The sequence below is a fragment of the Geotrypetes seraphini genome, chromosome 3 (genome assembly GCF_902459505.1).
Source record: "Geotrypetes seraphini chromosome 3, aGeoSer1.1, whole genome shotgun sequence".
Lineage (NCBI taxonomy): Eukaryota > Metazoa > Chordata > Amphibia > Gymnophiona > Dermophiidae > Geotrypetes > Geotrypetes seraphini.
The window spans coordinates 125,420,453-125,441,227 of NC_047086.1; the positions used below are offsets into that span (position 1 = coordinate 125,420,453).

The 20,775-nt window shown below is 41.7% G+C and overlaps 1 protein-coding gene across 3 annotated transcripts in view; it reads left to right on the forward strand.

Annotated features, from left to right (window-relative positions):
• KIF13B (kinesin family member 13B) overlaps nucleotides 1-20,775 on the forward strand; it is a 485,412-nt gene that overhangs the window by 13,314 nt on the left and 451,323 nt on the right. For all 3 annotated transcript variants that reach the window (XM_033935468.1, XM_033935467.1, XM_033935469.1), the window contains exon 2: nucleotides 1,545-1,638. In XM_033935468.1, the coding sequence (XP_033791359.1) occupies nucleotides 1,545-1,638 (94 nt within the window). The remainder of the gene's footprint in view (nucleotides 1-1,544; nucleotides 1,639-20,775) is intronic.

Sequence of the window (20,775 nt, forward strand, 5' to 3'; positions counted from 1 at the left end):
ATCCTGCCGAATCCTCGCAGATTGGAGTTCTAGACGTGTTACAGATAGCATAAGCTGAAGACGACTCTATTTGTAGAGGCATTTTATGAAAGATTTATGTTAATCATGAAGAGTGAATTCTTATGTATGGTTTAGTTATTGCTGTATTGTTCTACAATTATGAATGTATTGTATGGTCCACTTAGGTGTAAGCAAGTTGCAAGTTTTTTAAAATAAATAAGCATGACATAGAACATACATACTTGAAGAGATTACAACCTAAACAATGCTTTAATTGTCTAATGCAGGGATGCCCACACTTTGGGGTTGCGAGCTACTTTTAAAATGACCAAGTCAAAATGATCTACCAACAATAAAATAAAAATAAAAAAACCCACAAAGCACACTTACGCATAGAAAATGTTAATTATCATTCCTATTCTGGGATTTTTTCAAAGAGGTCAAAGCAGATGACTCTATGCACTGTCACCTCAGTAACAACCATACAAAAATAGACAAATACCCCCCTCCCTTTTTACTAAACCACGATGCAGTTTTTAGCGCAGGGAGCTGCGCTAAATGCCCAGTGCTGCTCTCGAAGCTCATAGGCTCCCTGCGCTAAAAAATGCTATTGCAGTTTAGTAAAAGGGGACCATAGTGTAAAATATAGACAGCAGATATAAATTCAGACACATTTTGATCACTAAATTTAAAATAAAATCATTTTTCCTACCTTTGTTTTCTGGTGATTTCATGAGTCTCTGGTTGCACTTTCTTCTTCTGACTGCATCCAATCTTTCTTCCCTTCTTTCAGCCTGTATGCTTCCTCTCCTCCAGACCTCATTCCCTCCCCCAACTTTTTCTTCCTCTCTCCCTGCCCTTTCTTTCTTTTTTCTCTTTTCATGCCCCCTTTCTTTTTTTCTCTCTTCATGCCCCCTTTCTTTTTTTCTGTTTCTCTTCTTTCCTTCTGTCTCCCTGCCTGCCCTCTTTCTTTCTTTCTTTCTTTCTCTCTCCCTGCCCTCCCCCAAGCCATTGCTGCTGCCGCCCCAAGCTCTCCCTGCGTCGGGCCGACTAGCATTCCTCTCCCCGACGTCAATTCTGCCGTCAGAGAGGAAGTTCCAGCCCAGCCAGGCAGTGATTGGCTGGCCAGAACTTCCTCTTGGATGGCAGAATTGACTTTGGGGAGAGGAAGGCTGATCGGCCCGGTAGATCGCCAAGACAAAGTGAGTCTATCACGGAGCCCAGGGATGGGCTCCGCGATCGACTCACTTTACCTTGGCAATCTACCGGTCGATCGCGATCGATCTATTGGGCACCCCTGGTCTAATGTATAGTTTACAGATTAATCTGATGTATGTGACCTGCAGTACAAAATAGTTGGAACACCCCTTCTAGTGTAGTATTAGATCTTGGCTTTGTGCATGGTTTAACCCTGCATTACAATGTACCCTAAGTATACTTGGTTGGGTAGAGGGTGAATTTATATGTATATCATGAGAGCCTGGTGATGCATTTTATATTGAACAGTAGGTCACTACTTATATTGGTTTGTATTTTCTTTGTAGAGCTTGACCTGCATACAAAATGTGTAGTGGATGTAGAAAGCAACCAGATTATCCTTTATCCTTCAAACACCAATTTTTCAAAAGGAGATGCCCGGTAAGAGTTTTCAGACCTGTTTCTCTGCTATTTAGTATAGTATTCAGCTTCCTAACTGAGTGTACTATTGATAAATGACATGCTATACTTTACTGTTTTTCTTTTTTGAAACTGGGTAGAGAAAAGCAGGCCAGAAGTTGAAAGGCAAAATTGAAATAACCTAGGTACCAATGCAATTCCTTCTACACATAAGAAACTGCTACTGAATGAGAGCCTTCTCAGTTAGGACTGAAGAAACAGAAGTTGGTTTCACCCAACCAACTTATTTATTTAAAAGATTTGTATTCCACTTGCCAGTATTTCCTAACCAGATCACAAGGTAAATATAATTATTCGAGGACAAGCAGGCAACATATTCTCACGTGTGTGATGTAATCCACTAAATCCAGCATGAACAGTGAAAAAGTGTACTGCCACTTTAAATTTTTAAGATCGCCCGTACTGTGCTGGTACCTTCTGCCCGACATCGGTTCACGGGAACATCAGTTTTCCACGTAGATGAGAAGCAGTGTTCTATAGAGTCTCTCTAAGTATCAAACTATTGTAATTTTTGTGCCTTTGTTTCAATTTTTCCTTAGTTTTAGTCGTATTTTTCTATTTCATTTATTTAAAATTTTTTTATTTTACCAAGTTTTTTTCAAGCCTTCGGGTACTTTTCAGCCTGTATTTAGGCTAGGAACATTGACTTGTTTTCAGTATATCATATTCTCAACCTCCCCAAACAATTGAGTCCTTTGACCTAGTGTCAGCTGTTTTTCCTTCGATGTTCAAGGCTCCTAGCAGCTTCAAACGGTGTATTCAGTGCCACAGGACCAATTCAGGTACAGACCCACATGATTGGTGTTCCTCCATTTGAACCACTCTCAACTTCATCTCTCAAGCATCTCACTTGGAAAGTAGTCTTCCTCATATCTTACTTTGCACTCATCCCAAATTCTTTCTGAAGGTTTTCTCAGAATTTCATCTGAACCAGTCTATAGTACTCCCTGTCTTCTTTCCAAGTCTTCAAGCTCACCTGGGTGAAGCTGCACTCCACACATTGGACTATAAATGTGCAGTGGCTTATTACTTGGATCATACCAAACCTCACATAATTTCTACTCAGCTGTTCCTGTCATTCGGTCATAACAAACCTGGAGCTCCTGTCACCAAGAGAACCATCTCCATAAGGCTGGCAGACTGTGTCTCCTTTTGCTATGTTAGGGCTGGGGTGATGCTTGAAGGCTGTGTCACTGCACATAAAGTTTGAGCACTAGCAACTTCAGTAGCTCATCTATGTTCCACTCCCATTGAGGAAATCTGTAAAGAAGCCACCCAGTCCTCAAGTTTGTTTGGAGAATCATTCCAGATGTTTTGGCCAAGCAGTTCTACAAAATGTATTTGCTATTCAAATGCCAACTTCCCTCCATCCCTTTTAGCTTCACCAGGCTCATGGTAGTTGTCAGTAATCCTCTTCTCAGAGGCATGATCCTGACAGCTAGGGAGTCCCAAATGTGAGAATATACTGCCTGCTTGTCCTCAGATAAAGCATAGTTACTCACCTGTAGCAGGTGTTATCAGAGGACAGCAGATAGATAGTCTCACAACCCTCCCACCTCCCCTAGTTGGCTTCTTAGCTTTGTTTCTGAACTGATGGCCCTGCAAGCTGATGTCAGGTGGGAACGCACAGCACATGCACATATAGGCAGTCTTTAAAGATTTAAAGTGGCAGTATACTTTTTGACTGTCCATACCAGGTTCCGTGAATGATGTTAGCCACATATGAGAATAACTGCCTGCTGTCCTCAGATAACATCTGCTACAGGTGCATAACTATAATATATTATGAAGTATATAGAGTTATTGTGCTTAGTTTTTATGCCTAGACAATGAAATATAAACTTTCTAAACAATAGCTCTGTTGTGTGAATCCATTTTTCAGATTTTCCCTGAGACTTTCAGTCTTCCAAAATGAAGCTGTAAAGTATATTTAGTTCTATAAGACAACCTTCTGGCAAACTTTGTTTTATTTAAATTTTTTTCAACCCCAGGCCTTGCGTGTCTTGTTTTGCTTTTGTACCCCAGTTTAGAACTTAGAACTGTATTTTCTAATTGGCACTGTTTTTATAGGTGCCCAAACTCAGTAAAAAATGCTGTTGAAAGACATTTTTAAGAGTTTCAAGGTGCCTAAAAAAAATGGCTACAGAATCGCGCCTCTGTGCACTTTAGGCTGCCTGACACCAGAAGTGGCGTTAGCGCCTCCATAGGTGCTTTAGGCCGCCTATCATAGTTAGGTGCTGGAAATGTAGGCCAGGAAAACCCTGGCCTACATTTCCTGCACATACCTTTGCTGGAGGCGTATTTCTGTAACCAGCACTGTCACGTGATTGACATGTGATCGACGGTTGCTTTTAAGATGGCCACCAACAACGGTGTCGGTTACAGAATCTGGGCCTTAGTATATAGCAGAGATATGTATCATTGTGATCAGTTGTAAGATTTGACATGGTGTTTTTCCTATTTATGTTTATAAGCAAAGTATTGTGGTTGCTGAAGAAATGGGAAAACAAACTCAACAAGCAAGTTGTTGACGATTAGTTCACAGCTTGCTTGTTGACTCATTTCCATATGTAACTATGGAGAAATGTTAATAGAGGTCTTAAATAGAAGCTTATTGATATAAAAAAAAATAATGGAAACTAAACACAGTCTCACTTTGCAAAGTACATCTAGGAAGGAACTGAGACATCTGATCTGGGACTTTTTTCAAGTATTTTACAAAAAGGCTCTGTTGAATGATAAGGTGTTTTTTAAAATAGGTATAAGTCCACTGAAACATGTATGTAACAGTAGCTACATATGGACTTGCCAATCTTGCAACATTCACCTATGTTTGTCGGAAGCTGGCCTGGCTAGTTTTATGAGAGGGACAAAAAAAAAAAGAGCAGGTTTTCTGCCAACTGGCTTGCGCTCGCTCGCTTTCTCATGCTCTCGTGCTCATCCTGTCTCCAAGCTCTAACTCAGGGATGTCAAAGTCCCTCTTTGAGGGCCGCAATCCAGTCAGGTTTTCAGGATTTCCCCAATGAATATGCGTAAGATCTATTAGCATACAGTGAAAGCAGTACATGCAAATAGATCTCATGCATATTCATTGGGGAAATCCTGAAAACCCGACTGGATTGCGGCCCTCGAGGAGAGACTTTGACACCCATGCTCTTACTTCAAGTTGCTGCTGCTGTCCTTGGTGGTGGATGTCTGCTCATAGTGGGAGCTTTAATAAAAAACCCTTTTATGAATTAACCCCCCTTTTTACAAAAGTGTAGCGCAGTTTTTAGCACCGGCTGCAGCTGTAACAGCTCCGATGTTCATAGAATTCCGATGAGCGTAGGAGCTGTTGCTGCGGCCGGCGCTAAAAACCATGCTACACTTTTGCAAAAGGGGTGGGGGTAATTATTTGGGCCTTGCAATTTCATCCTGTTTCCAGATCATTTGGAACTAGCTCTCCAGGAGCTTTCATTTATAACTTCTTTGGAATTTTTTGACAATTTTTTTATCGTTAAGCCACTTGGCCTGTCATCAGAGTGATAGTTCTTGGCCATAGGCTATATATGAGGGCTACTTTTGGATCCCTAAAATCATAGACTCTAAATTTGACCACCAGATGTTAACTTTTGTATGGTGACTGTGTGACCTTCATCCCCAGGGGCTGTGAACTTTGCATCGCTTGTAGCTTAAGCAAGTGTTAAGCTATGCAAGGAATTGCACCCAGACCCTTCCTTGTAGCAGCACATAACATATTACTGAGCCATTGGCCCAGCTCTGTAAAGTTGTTATAAAATGATTCCTTTATATATTTTAGCTTTGTTTTTGTGCTTGCTGGCTGGGTCAATGCAAGGCTATTAAGACACCTTTGGTGAGCTTTCAACCTTGTACCCCTCCATTATTGTTAATTATCCTAGGCACCCTCCCCAATATTGCCATGATTTAAACTCAACAGTTATACTATGTTCTGAACTCAAAACAATCCTGTTAATGCATATATCATCATACTTTAAATATTGAACTTTTTTTTTTCTATACAAACATAAGGGCTATTGGTCTGGGTAAATCAGGGATGTCAAACTCAATCACATAAGGGGCCAAAATCTAAAACATAGGCTAAGTCGCGGGCCAAATTTTTTATGAAGATACTTAGGGGTCCTTTTATTAAGGTACGCTAACTAATTTAGCACGTGCTAAATGCACACCTTAATAAAAGAACCCCTTAGTCTTAGTAGAAGTATAGGGTTACAACCTCTCCTACCCCACGCCGGCTCTGTGATGTAAACAAAATAAATAAAAAAGACTTTTCCTCTCTTTTAGAACTTAGTTCATGCTTGCAGGATACACATTTCAAATCTGACATATTGTAATCAGAAAATAAAATTATTTTTTCTACCTTTAGTTGTCTGGTTATTATTCAAATACATAAAAAGAAGAAAAAGAACAAAGCATAAGACGTAAAAGAAATCACGCTGTCATGGAAATCGGAACTACCTTTACCTTGAAGTAACAGAAAACTATTGATCTGTACCTAACATCTACTTATGTAATGGATAAAACAATTCAGAAATCATTCGCAATCATGAGAAACCTGAGACAAGTCCGAAAATTCTTTGAAAGAACACAATTTCAACTTATAGTACAATCTCTAATACTGGGTATATTGGACTACTGCAACATCCTCTTCCTTCCTTGCCCTGCAACTACGATTAGACAACTCCAAACAATCCAAAATACAGCTTTGAGACTCATCTACTCATTGAAAAAACATGACCACATTACGGATGCCTTCATCAACTCACTTTGGCTTCCAATCCAAGAAAGAATCCAATTCAAATTCTACTGCATATTATTTAAAACCCTACACGGAGACAGCCCATCATACTTGAACAATCGCCTCATCCAAGCACCCACTACCAGACACAGAAAAACGCACTCCCCATTCATACCCCCCCCAATCAAGGAAGTAAAAAGAACAAGACTACACGACGGCCTACTAGCCACTCAAGCCGCAAGACTGGACAACCAAATCTCCAACCTTCTGATGACCACCCCAGACTATAGGACATTCAGAAAGGAAATAAAGACCACACTTTTCAAGAAATTCCTGAAGCAGCAATAACATCACGACCTCTTAGTAACACTAAAACTGACGCTCGATCTACCCATTACTGCACTAATAATAACAAAAGAACCTCCACTTTGACCACCTATCAACTCTACTACAAACCACCTCACCCTCAACAACCCGCTAAATGTCTATAAGATCTACAACCTACCTCTCTAGCTAATCATTGTAACTCTGTTTTTAAATTAACCTTTTGTAATCTGCCTTGAACCGCAAGGTAATGGTGGAATAGAAATCCCTAATGTAATGTAATGTAATGTAATATTACATATTCAAATGTAAGGCACAGAATTAAAGACATAGGGCTCCTTTTACGAAGGCGCGTTAGGGCCTTAACGCACAGAATAGCGCATGCTAAAATGTCACGTGTGCTAGCCGCCTCCTCTTGAGCAGGTGGTAGTTTTTCGGCTAGCGCACGCTAAAAACGCTAGCGCACCTTCGTAAAAGGAGCCCATAGTCTTTAGCCAACTAACTACAACAAGTCTATTACTACCCACTAAAATGGTTGTAACAGTTTCCTTAGCCCACTCATGATCCCTCGTCTGTTGTGCTGTTCCCTGACACCTATCATCACCTCATCCAAATCCACATAAGGCCCTGCACCCTACACTGCCGGCCACACCATCCACTGCTGGCTTCATGGCACATGCAGCTTCGGCCAAAATAAGAACACCACCGAGCTCCAGCGATCACTGAGCTACAGACACCTGAACGTGTGTGGATCACCGGACTTGATGGACCCAGGGTCTGATCCAGAGATGGCAACTCTTAAGAACGCTCTCTTCCAGTCAGATGACCTCACGCAAGCAAACGATCCCAGAGTGAAGACACAGGGCAAGAAAAACGGAAAGCCTCTGCAGTCTGCTTTAATGTCCTAATTTTCCTCCTGAGTTCCCAGAGCAGCGGCAGCAGTGACTATGCCGGCGGTAGGAAGGATGCAGGCAGCTGGGAGGACTAGTATGCCGGGATAGAGGGAGGGAAGGAATGGCGGGCCAAATCGTGGCAACGGCAGGAATTGTCTGGCGGGCCAAATTTTATTACTCCGCGGGCCTGAGTTTGACATGTCTGGGGTAAATGGACTATTTGAAAACTACCCACTCTTCTATGGATTAAAGTACATACTGATGTTTCCTTGAGTTGTCTATCAGGATTTATTGTTTTTATTTTGATTATGGCCACTCTTTTCCACCCTAGGTGACAGCCTAGTTTGCTTAATGATTAAGTTTACTGCTTTTCTTGAATTTGGACAGCAAATTATAAATAGGGCTTCTGTTTTTAGGGTTAACTAATTTCCTTTTCCTCATCAGTATCTTCTGTGGTGAGATCTGGAAATGCTTTGTGTGATTTTCATCTTTGCGGGCAAAGTTGCAATTTATTCTGAGTAGTTGTAAAATAGTGCTGACTCCCAGATGTCAGTTTGTTTACTGGAACTTGCCTTTGACCTGTCAGAAATGTTTACCTAGAACTATGTGTGCTGCTTGCTTCACTGAACACATTCAGCAGTTCTGAGGCTTTGAAATAACTGAAAGCAACAACCAACATTACTTTAGATTTAGTTAGTGGGATTCTGCCATTGTGCTAGACTTTTGCTTTCACTGAAACTTTGTTGGAACAAACATAATTTGTATTTGTTTTTTTTTCTTTCTTTCTAACTTAGCTGCTTACTTGGACTGTTCTGGGCTTCCAGGTCCATCAAATCATTTCCTAACTGGAATTGATACCCAAGTCCTTAATGATCCTCCTGGTATATTTTTCCCAGTATGGTTGTTTTTCTCCATGGGCAGGAAGGGGGTGGGGAATAAATAAGCCCAAGAGCTAGTCTCGACGGGCGACCTTAACGCGGGGCTGGGTGGCCCGCTGAGTCGCCCATGGGCTGATTAGTCTTGAGGTGGGGATGGGGTAGGTTGAGGGATAGGAGAGAGTCCGTCCGGGGCAGTCCGTGGTCGAGGGATCTCCTCAATTGGTTAGTCACGGCCGAGGGGGATTGTGGGTGGGAGGGGTTAAAAGAAGTGCTCTCGGAGGACCCTAACGGTTTTAGGTCCTCTGAGGCAGCTTTCCCACCCGCCCGCCCTTTGGGTTCAGGGGTGTGTGGGGATGGTTGGGTTGCGGTTTCCCGAGCTACTGGCTACTGGGCTCATCAAGGGATGAGCGGTGGGCCGGCTGGGAGCCGTGCCCGGTGGGTCGGATGACCCTGGATAATGGGGCATGTGTGGGACATGCCACCCCTCGGACCCTTGCTTAGATGGCGGGGTCGGGGGCTAATTACATCTGATGGTCGCTCGGGATCAGGTCACAATGGTGATACCATTGTTCTGGGGTTATTGTTAATGTATTATTTATGTTTGTTAATTTATATATATTTAATTATGTTAAAATGTTATATGAATATGTTTACTGTTCAATAAACAGGGCTGCGGCCAGGTGTTTTACCAACTAAGGTGTATTTGTCTCCTTGAGATAGGGAAAGGGTATGTTGGGAGGGGGGTAAAGCGTTATAAGGAAGCGGGTCACTCCAGGTACCGCTGTTATGTTTTGAAGTGGGAGATCCTTGAGCATTCTTGACTCTCTTTTGAACACAATTCAGTCCAACCTAAATTCTACATATAGGTATTAGTAAGGATTCATTATTTGATTTGATTTATTAAATTTGATATACTGCTTGCACATAATTATTAAGCGGTTTATAATACTGATATGATTGGAATACATTAGACTGTCCCTGGGGGCTTACAATCTTGTTATATTAAATATAGAAGAAAATTTAGTTACTAAGAGAGAAGAGAAAAGTGTGCTGTAGATACAAAAAGGTATACAAAATAGCTGAATAAAGAATCTACAAAGTGCAGTGTCAAGGCATAATAAAGAAGTAGAAAGGAAAAGAGAGGACAAAATTAGGCAACCCTACAAGAGAAAGTAAAATTTAAAATAAGTCCCAATCGGTCTAAGAGTCCGAGAACAGCTCATCTTCCACTAATTCTCTTCACCCAGCTTGGTAGATGGTAGATACATGTTGAATTGACTGCTCAATGCTGGTAGACTTCCACAGGTAGCTCTCAGCTGGGCTCACCACCACTATCTGTACACCAGAGAGTCCAGTCGACCTCTGAAGCCAAGCAGAAGTTGAGCAAAGCAGGAGGATGATGGCTGGATTAAAACAGAAGCCACAACTCCAGCGACAGACCTCGAGGAGGAGAAGCAGAGAGCCAAACTGACCTCCCATGGAGCTCTGGCATACCCCTGGAAGCCGAGGAAAATGTACTCCTTGCCGCCACAGCTCCAGTGGGACATCAACAGCAAGATGCAGCCTCTGCTGACGGAGCCAGAAATACCTCCAGCTCCACCCAGATGAAAGGCAGGGATCATCAGAGCCATTGAGATGGAATCTCCGCACTGAAGACTGCACCGGGTGATGAGCTGAATCAGACACGCCGGTTCTCCACATGTCCTTACCTCAGCAATAGTATCCCAACTGCAACAGCCACCCAGCGGGATGAAAGAGGAGCTGGGAAGTAACATCAAAACAATGGCATTAAATGATCTAACGGTCAAGTCACAGGGAAACTGAGAAATTTGTAGAAAGAAACCCCAGAAACTACTGCCTTAACCTTTTCCTATCATGTGTCCCGGATGACAGGACATTCCAAAAATAACATAGACAGTGGATAAAACAGTCTGTATGGACTAATAAAGAACCAGGAACACAAAAATATTTGAATTTACAGACTTATGGCTTATTTACATTATGTTTACAATAGCCGTAAATGATAACGGTGAATAATACAAAACTTTGCTAAAATAATTATGATTGGAACCAGCGTAAAGTAAAATTTATTCTGATAGGAAAAGGTTAACCCAAGTAAAATTAGAAATAAATGAAAAAGCAAATTAAACCAAAAAAGCAAAGAAGAACAAAGGATGCAGTAAAGCCTACGTCTTAGTCGGACGCCATCTTGCATTTTTCCTTCCTTCCCAAAGGACTGCAACAGTGAAAACCTGGTTTTCTTCTGTAGCAGCATGAAAGCCAAATTATCTTTTCCTTTTTAATTAAATTAAATAAAACTACTTGCACATAAGCAGTTGCACACAATGGCTGTGATTTAGAAACTTTGAATGGAGAGATAAGTGTTGCAGAGCAATATTAATTCTGGATTCTGTGCTGAGTGAATTGTTAGTGACTGGTGAAAGGGCGATACTGGACCTGGTGGTTACAAATAGGGAGACTGTTTAGTAGAGTGAGCGATTATTTGGGATCTGGTGCTAACCAGATTGTGCAGTTTAGCTTTACAACACATGGAGTGGTGGTTCATTTAAGGGAAAGGGGGTGGGAAAGAGTACCTGAAGGAACCATTAACTGGAGTAGACAAACTAGGGAAAGTAGAAAAGTAGTGGGCAAAAATAGAGATTGATTGTAAAGGCAGCAAACATTTTTATTAGATAACATGAATAAAGGTAAGAGGGAAAAGACCACCGTGGTTTTCTTTGGAAGTGACTGAAAAGATGAGGTACTCGTATATTACAAGAGGTCACAGAAAGAGAGCATTTTACATGGGAACCTCAACCAATGGGAAATAAGCTGTTGACTTTGGGATATAAAGAGTGGCAAAAGTGGGATTTGTTCCCTGGCTCTCAGAGTATTGTTCTAACCACTCGACTTTTCCTTGGAATATCTTGGATGCATTAAAACCTTCATCTTTCATACTGTTTGCATGACCTTAGCCATTTTATCAGTTTTTAATAAATGTTGGCAGAGTAAAATTTCATTTAAGCAGTTTAGTACTGGACTGCTTGACCAGCTCATTGTTTTGAAAGATAAAGCCATCTGATTTCAAGGCTGCAATATTTAAAAAATTGTTCAGCATATTTATTCAAGCTGCTTGTGTTAGCATCCCAAAGAATTCTCAGTTGGCAGGACTTACATTTTAGTGTGGAAAATGGTAGAGATCCTGCAAATGCTTAATTTTTTGGAGCTTGCTGAACGGCTATAGTAGGAAGTTTGCATTCTCTATCTATATCATAGTTAATGTCGGTAGATATTGGAAGAGGGGGAGTTATACTGAACATTCTCTGTGATTTCTTTTCAACAAATACTTAATAAATGATGGAAATGAAATAGTGGCAAGATAGCTGTGGAGACAAGATGCAATTGCTCTCTTTGCAAAAAAAGAGTAGGCTTGAATTTTTCAAAGATTTGAAAACCTTTATTGAATCGTGTAAATTGCCCTAAGTTCTCTGGAAGTTTTGATTTATATTCTGTGTTGTGACTTGCTAGCTGAGTTGGACCTGGAATTGGTGCACCACTGGTTTTGTTTGAAGGCTGCTCTTTGACGTTTCCTAGCTGATACACTGAAGAAGGTTGCAGCTTTGAGGAATGTTTAAATCCTGTGGTGTACTGCAAAAAGTATAACTTGAAAAACTCATTAATGAGTTTTGGCATGGGAATAAGCTACAGTAAATGAATGTTGACTTAAATGAAATTAATCACATAGCTCAAAACTGGCCCAAAAATGGACTGTTTGGGAAAGTACTCGTCATTTACGTACAATACGCAACATGCGGTTGCATCATGGAGTGATGGAGGCAGTACATATTTTCTCTTTCTTTCCTAAAGGTACACCCAAAACATAGTGACTCATTAAGGAGCACCGATTATAAATTTCATTTTCACTTGGAACTGTTTTCACTACTTTCCAGCTGTGCAAAGTTGCTTTTGAGTTGACATTCTTATGACTTTTGGGCAAGACACTTAACCAATTATTGCGTGGTATACAAAACTTAAGGCCCTATTTTACTGAACATTTAGTAAGTCCCTTGATTTGTAAGTTGCCTTGGGCAAAGAAATACATAGTATACCTGATCATAATGGTCTTGTACTGTGATTTAGAAACCAAATTTAAAATCTAGATGTTTCATATGAGTCTATTTTCCACCTTTACCTGTGCACTTGTCAGTGTAATGCCCCTTCACAGCTTGAAAACCCTCAGAATGATCTGTGTTCATTAAACTGGCAAAATCTCTGTTTTCGCTGTCCAGCTTCATTTTTTTTTTGCTTGCTATTGTACAGAAATAAAAGCATAGAAATAAAAATATTTGAATGAAGAGGTGAGAAGCCATGAATATCATGCTCTGGTTGGTGTTTTCCCTGTCTGGAAAATAATGAAGAATGCTTTTATAATGAACCCAGTCTGGCTCTGAGGCTTCAAATGTTGAAAAATTGTCCAAGCTAGAAGAATTTTAGGTAACGTTCTAACATCTCTCCCCAAAAATGCTTAATGCTTTTTCTGCACATTTTAGCTAATCTTTGATTCTTTGCAAAGATAACTTTCCCTTCCTGCTAATTTTTCTCTTCCATGAATATATGTGGATGCACACTATTTATAGAGCCAAGGCAATGCTGCTGATCCTTTACAATGAATTACTGTTTTCATTCCGAGGTTTTATTGTTTGACCACATTTTCTTCCTGGCACCATGCTCATTAACAAATGACATCTGTATTGCTAAAGTAAGTGCATGACTTGCTTGTTCTGTAATGAACAGAAAAGATATAAGATTTTAAAACTGGGTTGTTTTTTTCTTAACATATTTAAAGCAATCATTAAAATCTGTTTCATTCCATACTGTGGCTGGCAGTGTGCTCAAAATTAGTTGTGGAGGTGGTTTTGCCTGTGATCTCTTTGGATATCTTAACATGTCTCATACTATGAGAAGTCAGAGCAGGTCTCTTTAGAGCAGGGTTTTATTGCTGTTGTTTGCTTTATTTCTATATAGTATTTTGTAGCTTAGCAGGGTTTAAAAAAGGTTTGGATAATTTCCTATAAGAGAAGTTCATAGGTCATTATGAGATGGCTTGGGGAAATAACTTCTTATTCCTAGGATAAGCAGCATAAACAATGTTTTACTATTAAGGATATTGCTAGGTACTTGGGACTTGGGTTGGCCAATGTTGGAAACGGATACTGGGCTTGATGGACCTTCAGTCTGTCCCAGTATGGCAATTCTTATGTTCATATAAAGGCTGTATAATTTTCTGGAATTATAATATGCCTAGAGTTTTTTGTCTTGAAGGTGTTCTCACCTTGTATATAGTCAGAAACCAGGGAGGATCAGTACCAAAAACCGAAATATGCCACCAGTTTTTGTACTTGGGGAGTTTCCCACATAAACAGTTCTATCTTGCTGCTTATGATGATTCATTCAACCCTTCTTCCTTCTGGAAGAAGCCGGAAATTCTAAGATGTCATATTCTGCTTGACAGAAAAAGCACAAAGGGCAAACCTCTACAAGAAACAGTCTTTGTCTTCTTTAAAAGCTCAGAGATATAAAACACTGTTTGCTGGGAGCTTTTAAAGAGGACAATAAAGACTATTTCTTTTAGATCTGCTCTTTGTACTTTTTTTGTAATTTGGATATCGCAGTCAGTTTTCCTTGCTGTTTTCTTAGTATCCTGCCTGGCAACTACTGATTTCAAGACATGAGATGAATTACACTGTTTAAAGCAGAGGAAATAGAAATCTATACAGGCACTCGTACTGCTAGTCTTTAGATGCCCTACCTATTGTTAGCAGCTGCTTTAGATAATGTTGGGATAATTGAGATTACCTTGATCTCCATTATACTGGGTGGTTTAAACACCCGTGTTGAATGGTCGGTATTTTTTTGAAAGCTGTTTGACGATTGGCTAGATGGTGAATGAATCAGCTGTAGCCTCGTTTTAAATCTTTTCCTGGGGTGTTGGAGTTTGCCAGCGCCATTATTCAGAATTGCTACTAGTTGCTATACTGGTCTTGAACAATTTTGGAATACCCCTGACGCAGCAAATAGCGAAATGGGGATTTCCCTGTCGGGTTTTTGTGGACTACAGTCTTCACTTATTGGGAGTTATGAAGATTGCGTTGGCAAAAATCCCAGCAGAGAGTCAGATAAATACTAATTATCTATACAGTTATAGCATTGGATATTCCTCAGCAACAGCAGCAGATGAATCCAGAGACTAGTGGGATAGCACACATCTACCAGCAGGTGGAGAAAGAGAACTGATTAACAGGTGGTCCTATTGGTTGGCACTCTCCCTGTATGTTCAGTATTCTCTATCTCCCAGCAGGTGATGGTCGCTGTTCCACGAGCTCCTGGTTTCTGGCTGGTTTTCTGTTTATTCTGCTGTTGAGAATTCTTCTCTTCAGTTATATTGGGGTGCTTGGCTGAGCGGTGGCAACTTTGGGAATCACACCTGGGCCCCCCCAGGTCCCTGCTCCACCCTCCTCTCCAGTGGATTGAGGTTTAAAAAAAAAAAAAAAAAGAGACCAGTGTGCTGCTGCTGGATGGTGCTTTGCTATCAGTCCCAGCCTGCAACCACCAGCCTTAGCAAATGGTGGACTCAGGTGAGAGTGATTTTTCTTTCTTTTGCTTTTGCTTATGGTTGTTTCTTAAGAGTTGGAGTTGTTGCCTATGCTTTGAGTTGCCTGTTTTTGCATTCATTGAAGTAGAGTTTTTTTTAACCATATGAAGACTGAGGCTTTTTTCTCCACTTCTTTTTGCTTGTCTGGCTAGATTAGCCAGTTTAGTGAAATCTTGGTGACTGCTGGGAAGGCTCCTGCTCATTGCTTAGTTTGGAGCATGTTTTTGTATTATTTTGTAGTTGAAATCGCCCATAATTATACTGTTGCCCAATTCTCCAGCTTTCCTAATCTCTGAAAACATTTCTTCATCTGCTCTTTTTGTCCCGGGGATCGGTAGTATAACCCTACCTTTATACTCCTTCCCTTCACACATGGAATTTCTATCCATATGGATTCCACACTGCTATCTATGTCCATGCAGAATGTTTTTTATTTGATTCAATTCCCTCTTTAACATGTAGTGCAACCCCCCTTCTAATTTGATCTACTCTATCCTTGAGATATAATTGTTACATACAAATATCTATTTATCCCAGGACAAGCAGGCAGCATATTCTCACGTATGGGTGACATCACCAACGGTACTGATCACTTTAAAAGTGTATCGCCACTTTAAGATCTTAGAAAGTTTGTGATAGCCCAAATTGCGCATGCGTGAGTGCCTTCCTGCCCGACGCAGGGCACGTAGTCCCTCAGTTTTTTTTTCATTTCCGCAGAGCTAAGAAGTTGCGTTTTCAACGTCTGTTGAAAAAATTTTCATTTCGCTGCCTTCCTGCTCTTGCGGCTTCTGACTTTTTAGTCAGTTTTCTATTTTTTTATTTTTCTTCTTTCGTTTTATTTAAAAAAAATAAATTAAAAAAAAAAAATATATATATATATTTTATATTCTTTTGTTTTTGCTTTTTCTGTTATGGGTTTTGGTTTGGCAGGCCTTTATGGATCACTCTAGCTTTTGTGTCTCCTATGGCTGTCTTACCGTTCCTGGCCCTTCCTCTGATAATTCTCACGGGTAGTTGCTTTGCTTAGGCACTTGCGGTCACCACCATCCACTGCTGCTTCTCGCAGTGTTGGGCCCTTGACCTTGCCGATTTTTGCTTCCTCTGCTTTTTTCTTCAGCAACGCATCTCTACTCTGCTTCAACAGCAGCTCCTGTTCCGCACGTCAAGAATCTGGTGCCGACCTTCTTTTCCGACACCGTGCCATATTAATCAAGCCCGCACTGACATGAGTGCCGAGAGGGGATCTCCTTATGCTGTCTGCTGTGTCGCACCTCCAGTGGGTAGGTTGGCTGCCTAACTTTTTCCTGCTCTCTCTGGGCTTCAGGGTCATAGTAGCAGTGAGTCTAATCCTGCCGACCTCTAACAGCCCTACCTCTTGCTCCACTTCGGTATCGATGAGTGCCTTGATACCGGCATTCTCATCTCTGGAGTGTCAAGCGGCGCCGAAGATACCAGCTGAAAAAGGCCAATGGTAACAGTGCTTTTCTCTAATGCAGCACATAACGCAATTGCTGCAAGAGAACTTAACGGGAGAATTTTCGGCTGCTTATGCCAACTCTCATGTCGACATCGACTCTCTCGGTGCCGGTTCACGCTGAGCCATCACCTCCAGTGGTACCTACTCGGGAGTTTTCAGTAGCGGCACCGACATCGACAGTCTCCCAATACCGATATTGGTACTGTCTACCACAGCTCTTTGCAAGTCAAAGCATTTGGAGCTTTTAGTACTGTCTGTTCGGCAGTGCCCCGCATTGCTAGAGATTCAGATCTCTCAGGGATTTTTGAACAGGAACTTTTGCTCTTCGACGTCAAAGGTTCCTCAGGGAGTAATTCTACTCGCCTTTCATCTCGGGAAGCTCCTTTACTACATTTCTCCTGGAGATGTTAGGGCTTTATCCATTCCTTTAGAGGCGGATTCTAAAGCATCTAAACAATTCTTAGATACTTTAGTTTAATCAGCCACCCAGGGAGTTCTTTCAACTTGGCAACTCTGCTTACAGTATCAGTGGCTTCCTGCTCTTTGGACTACCTATACAGGATGGTTCTCTTTTCAGATTTGATGCACCTCCGCTCCTTTATACATCTCTTCTCGGGAGTGAGTGTCTGTGCTTTTGTACCTCCTAGCGGTTTGGCTCACGTCGCTATCAGAATGCTATCTTGGCCAACCGGTCTGGTATTTCCCTTTTTCTTTTACCTGAACCATTTGGTGCAACAACTAGCCACATTCCAAAATATCTTCTGGAACATAAACTCCTAGTTTTTTCAACATTTTCTTTCAACCTTGCTTCACTTTTGCAAGTGCATGGTTGGATCAGCCTTTGCCTTGGTTTCTCATGCTGCAGCATTGTCAGTTGCTATGAAGCACCTTGCCTGGCTTAGAGGGTCTCAGCTGGCCATTGCACACCACGACAGCCTCCTAAATGCACCTTGTTTAGGGGACAAATTATTGCCCTTTCATGGAAAAGGCTACTCAGATGTTTTCTGCCGCAAGCCCAGATAGGACACTCTGGGCATGTTCATCATGAAGCCGCCTCCTTGGCCCTTTACACCTTTGATTCTGTTCCATTCTCAGTCCAGGGGACAGTCACAACAACAACCACATCAGCAACAACACAATCCATAAGCTGTTCCGTACACATTCCTACAGCCTTTTTTGACGTGTTTCTTCAGAATAATCAATCTCCCCTTTTTTCCAGTTAATGCCTCAACCCTTTGAAGGCTATCTTCAGTTCTTCATAGATCGTTAAGAGCTCATCACCTCAGATCTCTGCATTTTCACTATTATGTGGCAGGGTTACATACTCAATTTTCACATCCTGCCTTCAGACCATCTCCCAAGCGAGTCTGTTTTAGAATTTTCACAGTCCTCCCTTCTTCAGGAGATTCAATCTCTTCTCCTTCTTAACCCATCAAGAAAGTTCCCTTCGATCAGCGGGGTCAGGCATTTTCCTCCCGTTCCTTCTAGGGACTCAAATAGGCCGACGGTCTGAGACCCATCCTGACTCTCAGACCTCTCAACTTATTTCTAGTCAAGGAGAAATTCAGGATGCTTTTCCTCGCCCTGCTTTCTCCTCTCTTCTATTGGAACGACTGGCTCTGGTATCTAGATTCCACGGAAGCCTACACGCATATTCCAATCCATTTGGCTTCCAAGGAGTACCTTTCAACTCAATTGGTATATTTACCAGTACAAGGTACTTCCTTTCGGCCTGGCATTTTTTCCCAGAGTCTTCACGAAATGCCTAAGTTTAGTGGCCACATCTCTCCAATCTCGGGCCTTCAAGTCTTTCCTTATCCGGACGACTGGTTGATGTAGGCTGTTTCATTTCTGGACGTGGTCTAAGTAACATCTCGGACCATTTTCTTTTCTTCAGTCACTAGTATTCTAAGTCAACTTCCTTAAATCACATCTCTCTCTGACTCAACGTCTGCAGTTCATTGGGACAATCCTAGACTCCACTCTCATGAGAGCGTTTCTTCCTCAAGATCGCCCTCAGGTTCTCATCCGTCTGTGTCAGAAATTGTTTCCTCTTCAAGCCATTTCTGCCAGACACCACATGGCCTCAACTGTCCATGTAACACCATTGGCAAGGCTGCATCTTCGCCCTCCTCAGTGGATCCTTGCTTCTTGGTGGTCTCGAGCGACGGCTCATCTCTCACAAGATTTATGTGACATCTTCTTTCTGCAGTCGCTTTCATGCTAGATGACCTCTTCCAATCTATCCAGAGGTCTCCTTTTTTTTTTTTTTTTCACTTGCCCCTCATCACAAGGTCATCATGACGGACGCATCTCCTTGTGTCTGGGGGGCTTACATGGATGATCTTCAGACTCGGGGTCTTTGGACTACCAGGAGCAGAAATTTCACATCAATTTCCTGGAACTCGGCAATGTTTTTATGCCCTCAAGGCCTTCCATCATCTACTTTCCCCTCAAGTCCTCCTCCTTCGCACAGATAATCCAGTAGCTGTGTACTGCATAAATGAGCAAGAAGGCATGGGCTCTCCTGTTGTGTCAGGAGGTCCAAAAAAAAATCTGGACTTGGGCGACAGCTCGCAATCTTTCTTGAAAGCTGTCTACATTGAAGGGGAGACAAATTTCCTAGTAGTCAACCTCAGCAGAATTCTTAAGCTTCATAAATGGACTCTCAACTCTGCATTTCTATAGTCCATTTTTGTTCAATGGGGCACTCCTCAAGTGGACTTGTTTGCGACTCCTCACAATCACCGGTCGCCCCAGTTTTGCTCCAGCCTTTCCTTTCCTCTCTGTCTGGAAGCAGAGGCCTTTTTCCTGGCTGGGATGGGTCTGTTTTTCTATATGCATTCCCTCCATTTCCTCTCATGTTGAGAACTCTGTTCAAGCTCAAGAGAGAACCAGCCACCATGACTCTCTTTGCTCTATGGTGGCCCCGGCATCATTAGTTCTCCTTTCTACTTCTTTTCAGCTCCAGGGAGCCCATTTCTCTTCCAGTTTTTCCTGCTCTGCTTACTCAGAATCAAGAATCAATTGTACATCCAACTTGCAATCACTACACATGACCTCTTGGTTTCTCTCAGGCTGAATTCATTTCACTTGTATCTTTCTCAACCTATTTGTCAAATTCTTGATGCATCCAGGAAACCAGCCACTCAGCTATGTTATCAACAAAAGTGGACTAGGTTTTCTTCCTGGTGTCTTCTTCTTCATCATCATAATCCAACTTTATTATCAGTAGATTTGGTGTTGAATTATCTGCTTCTTCTATATGTTTCTGGCCTCTAATCTATATCTGTCAGAGTCCATCTCAGTGCTCTTACAGCTTTTCACTCGCCAGTTGAGGGTAAACCTCTTACTGCTCATCCTTTAGTCTCCAGATTCATGACAGGACTTTTCAATGTGAAACCACCTCTCAAGCCTCCACCTGTCATCTGGGACCTTAATGTAGTTCTTTTCAGTTTAATGAAGTCCCCATTTGAACCAAAGGCCACAGCTCATCTTTAGTTTCTTACCTGGAAAGTAGTTTTCCTTATTGCTCTCACCTCTGCCAGGAGGGTCAGTGAGTTACAAGCATTAGTAGCAGATCAACCCTTCACGGTTTTTCATTATGGCAAGGTGGTTCTGTGTACACGTCCAAAGTTTCTTCCAAAAGTTGTCACTGAATTCCCTCTTAATCAGTCCATTGTTCTACCAGTGTTTTTCCCTAAGCCTCTTTCTCATGCTGAAGTACTCGCGTTGCATACTTTGGACTGTACACAAGCTTTGCCCTCTTATGTTGACTGGACAAAGCCATATCGAACATCTCCCCAATTGTTCATGTTTTTTGATCCTAATAAGTTGAGGCATCCTGTTTCTAAAAGAACGATTTCCCACTGGTTGGGCTGCCTGCATCTCGTTCTGTTATGCTCAGATTGGACTGGCACTGGAGAGTCGTATCACAGCCCACAAAGTAGAGCTTTGGCGGCTTCTGTGGTTTTCCTCAGATCTACTCCTATTGAGGAACTCTGTACAGCTGCCATCTGGTCCTCCGTTCATACCTTCACTTCTCACTATTATCTGGAGTCTTTTTCCAGGCGGGATGGGCATTTCGTCCAATCTATATTGTAAAAATTTCTTTTCTT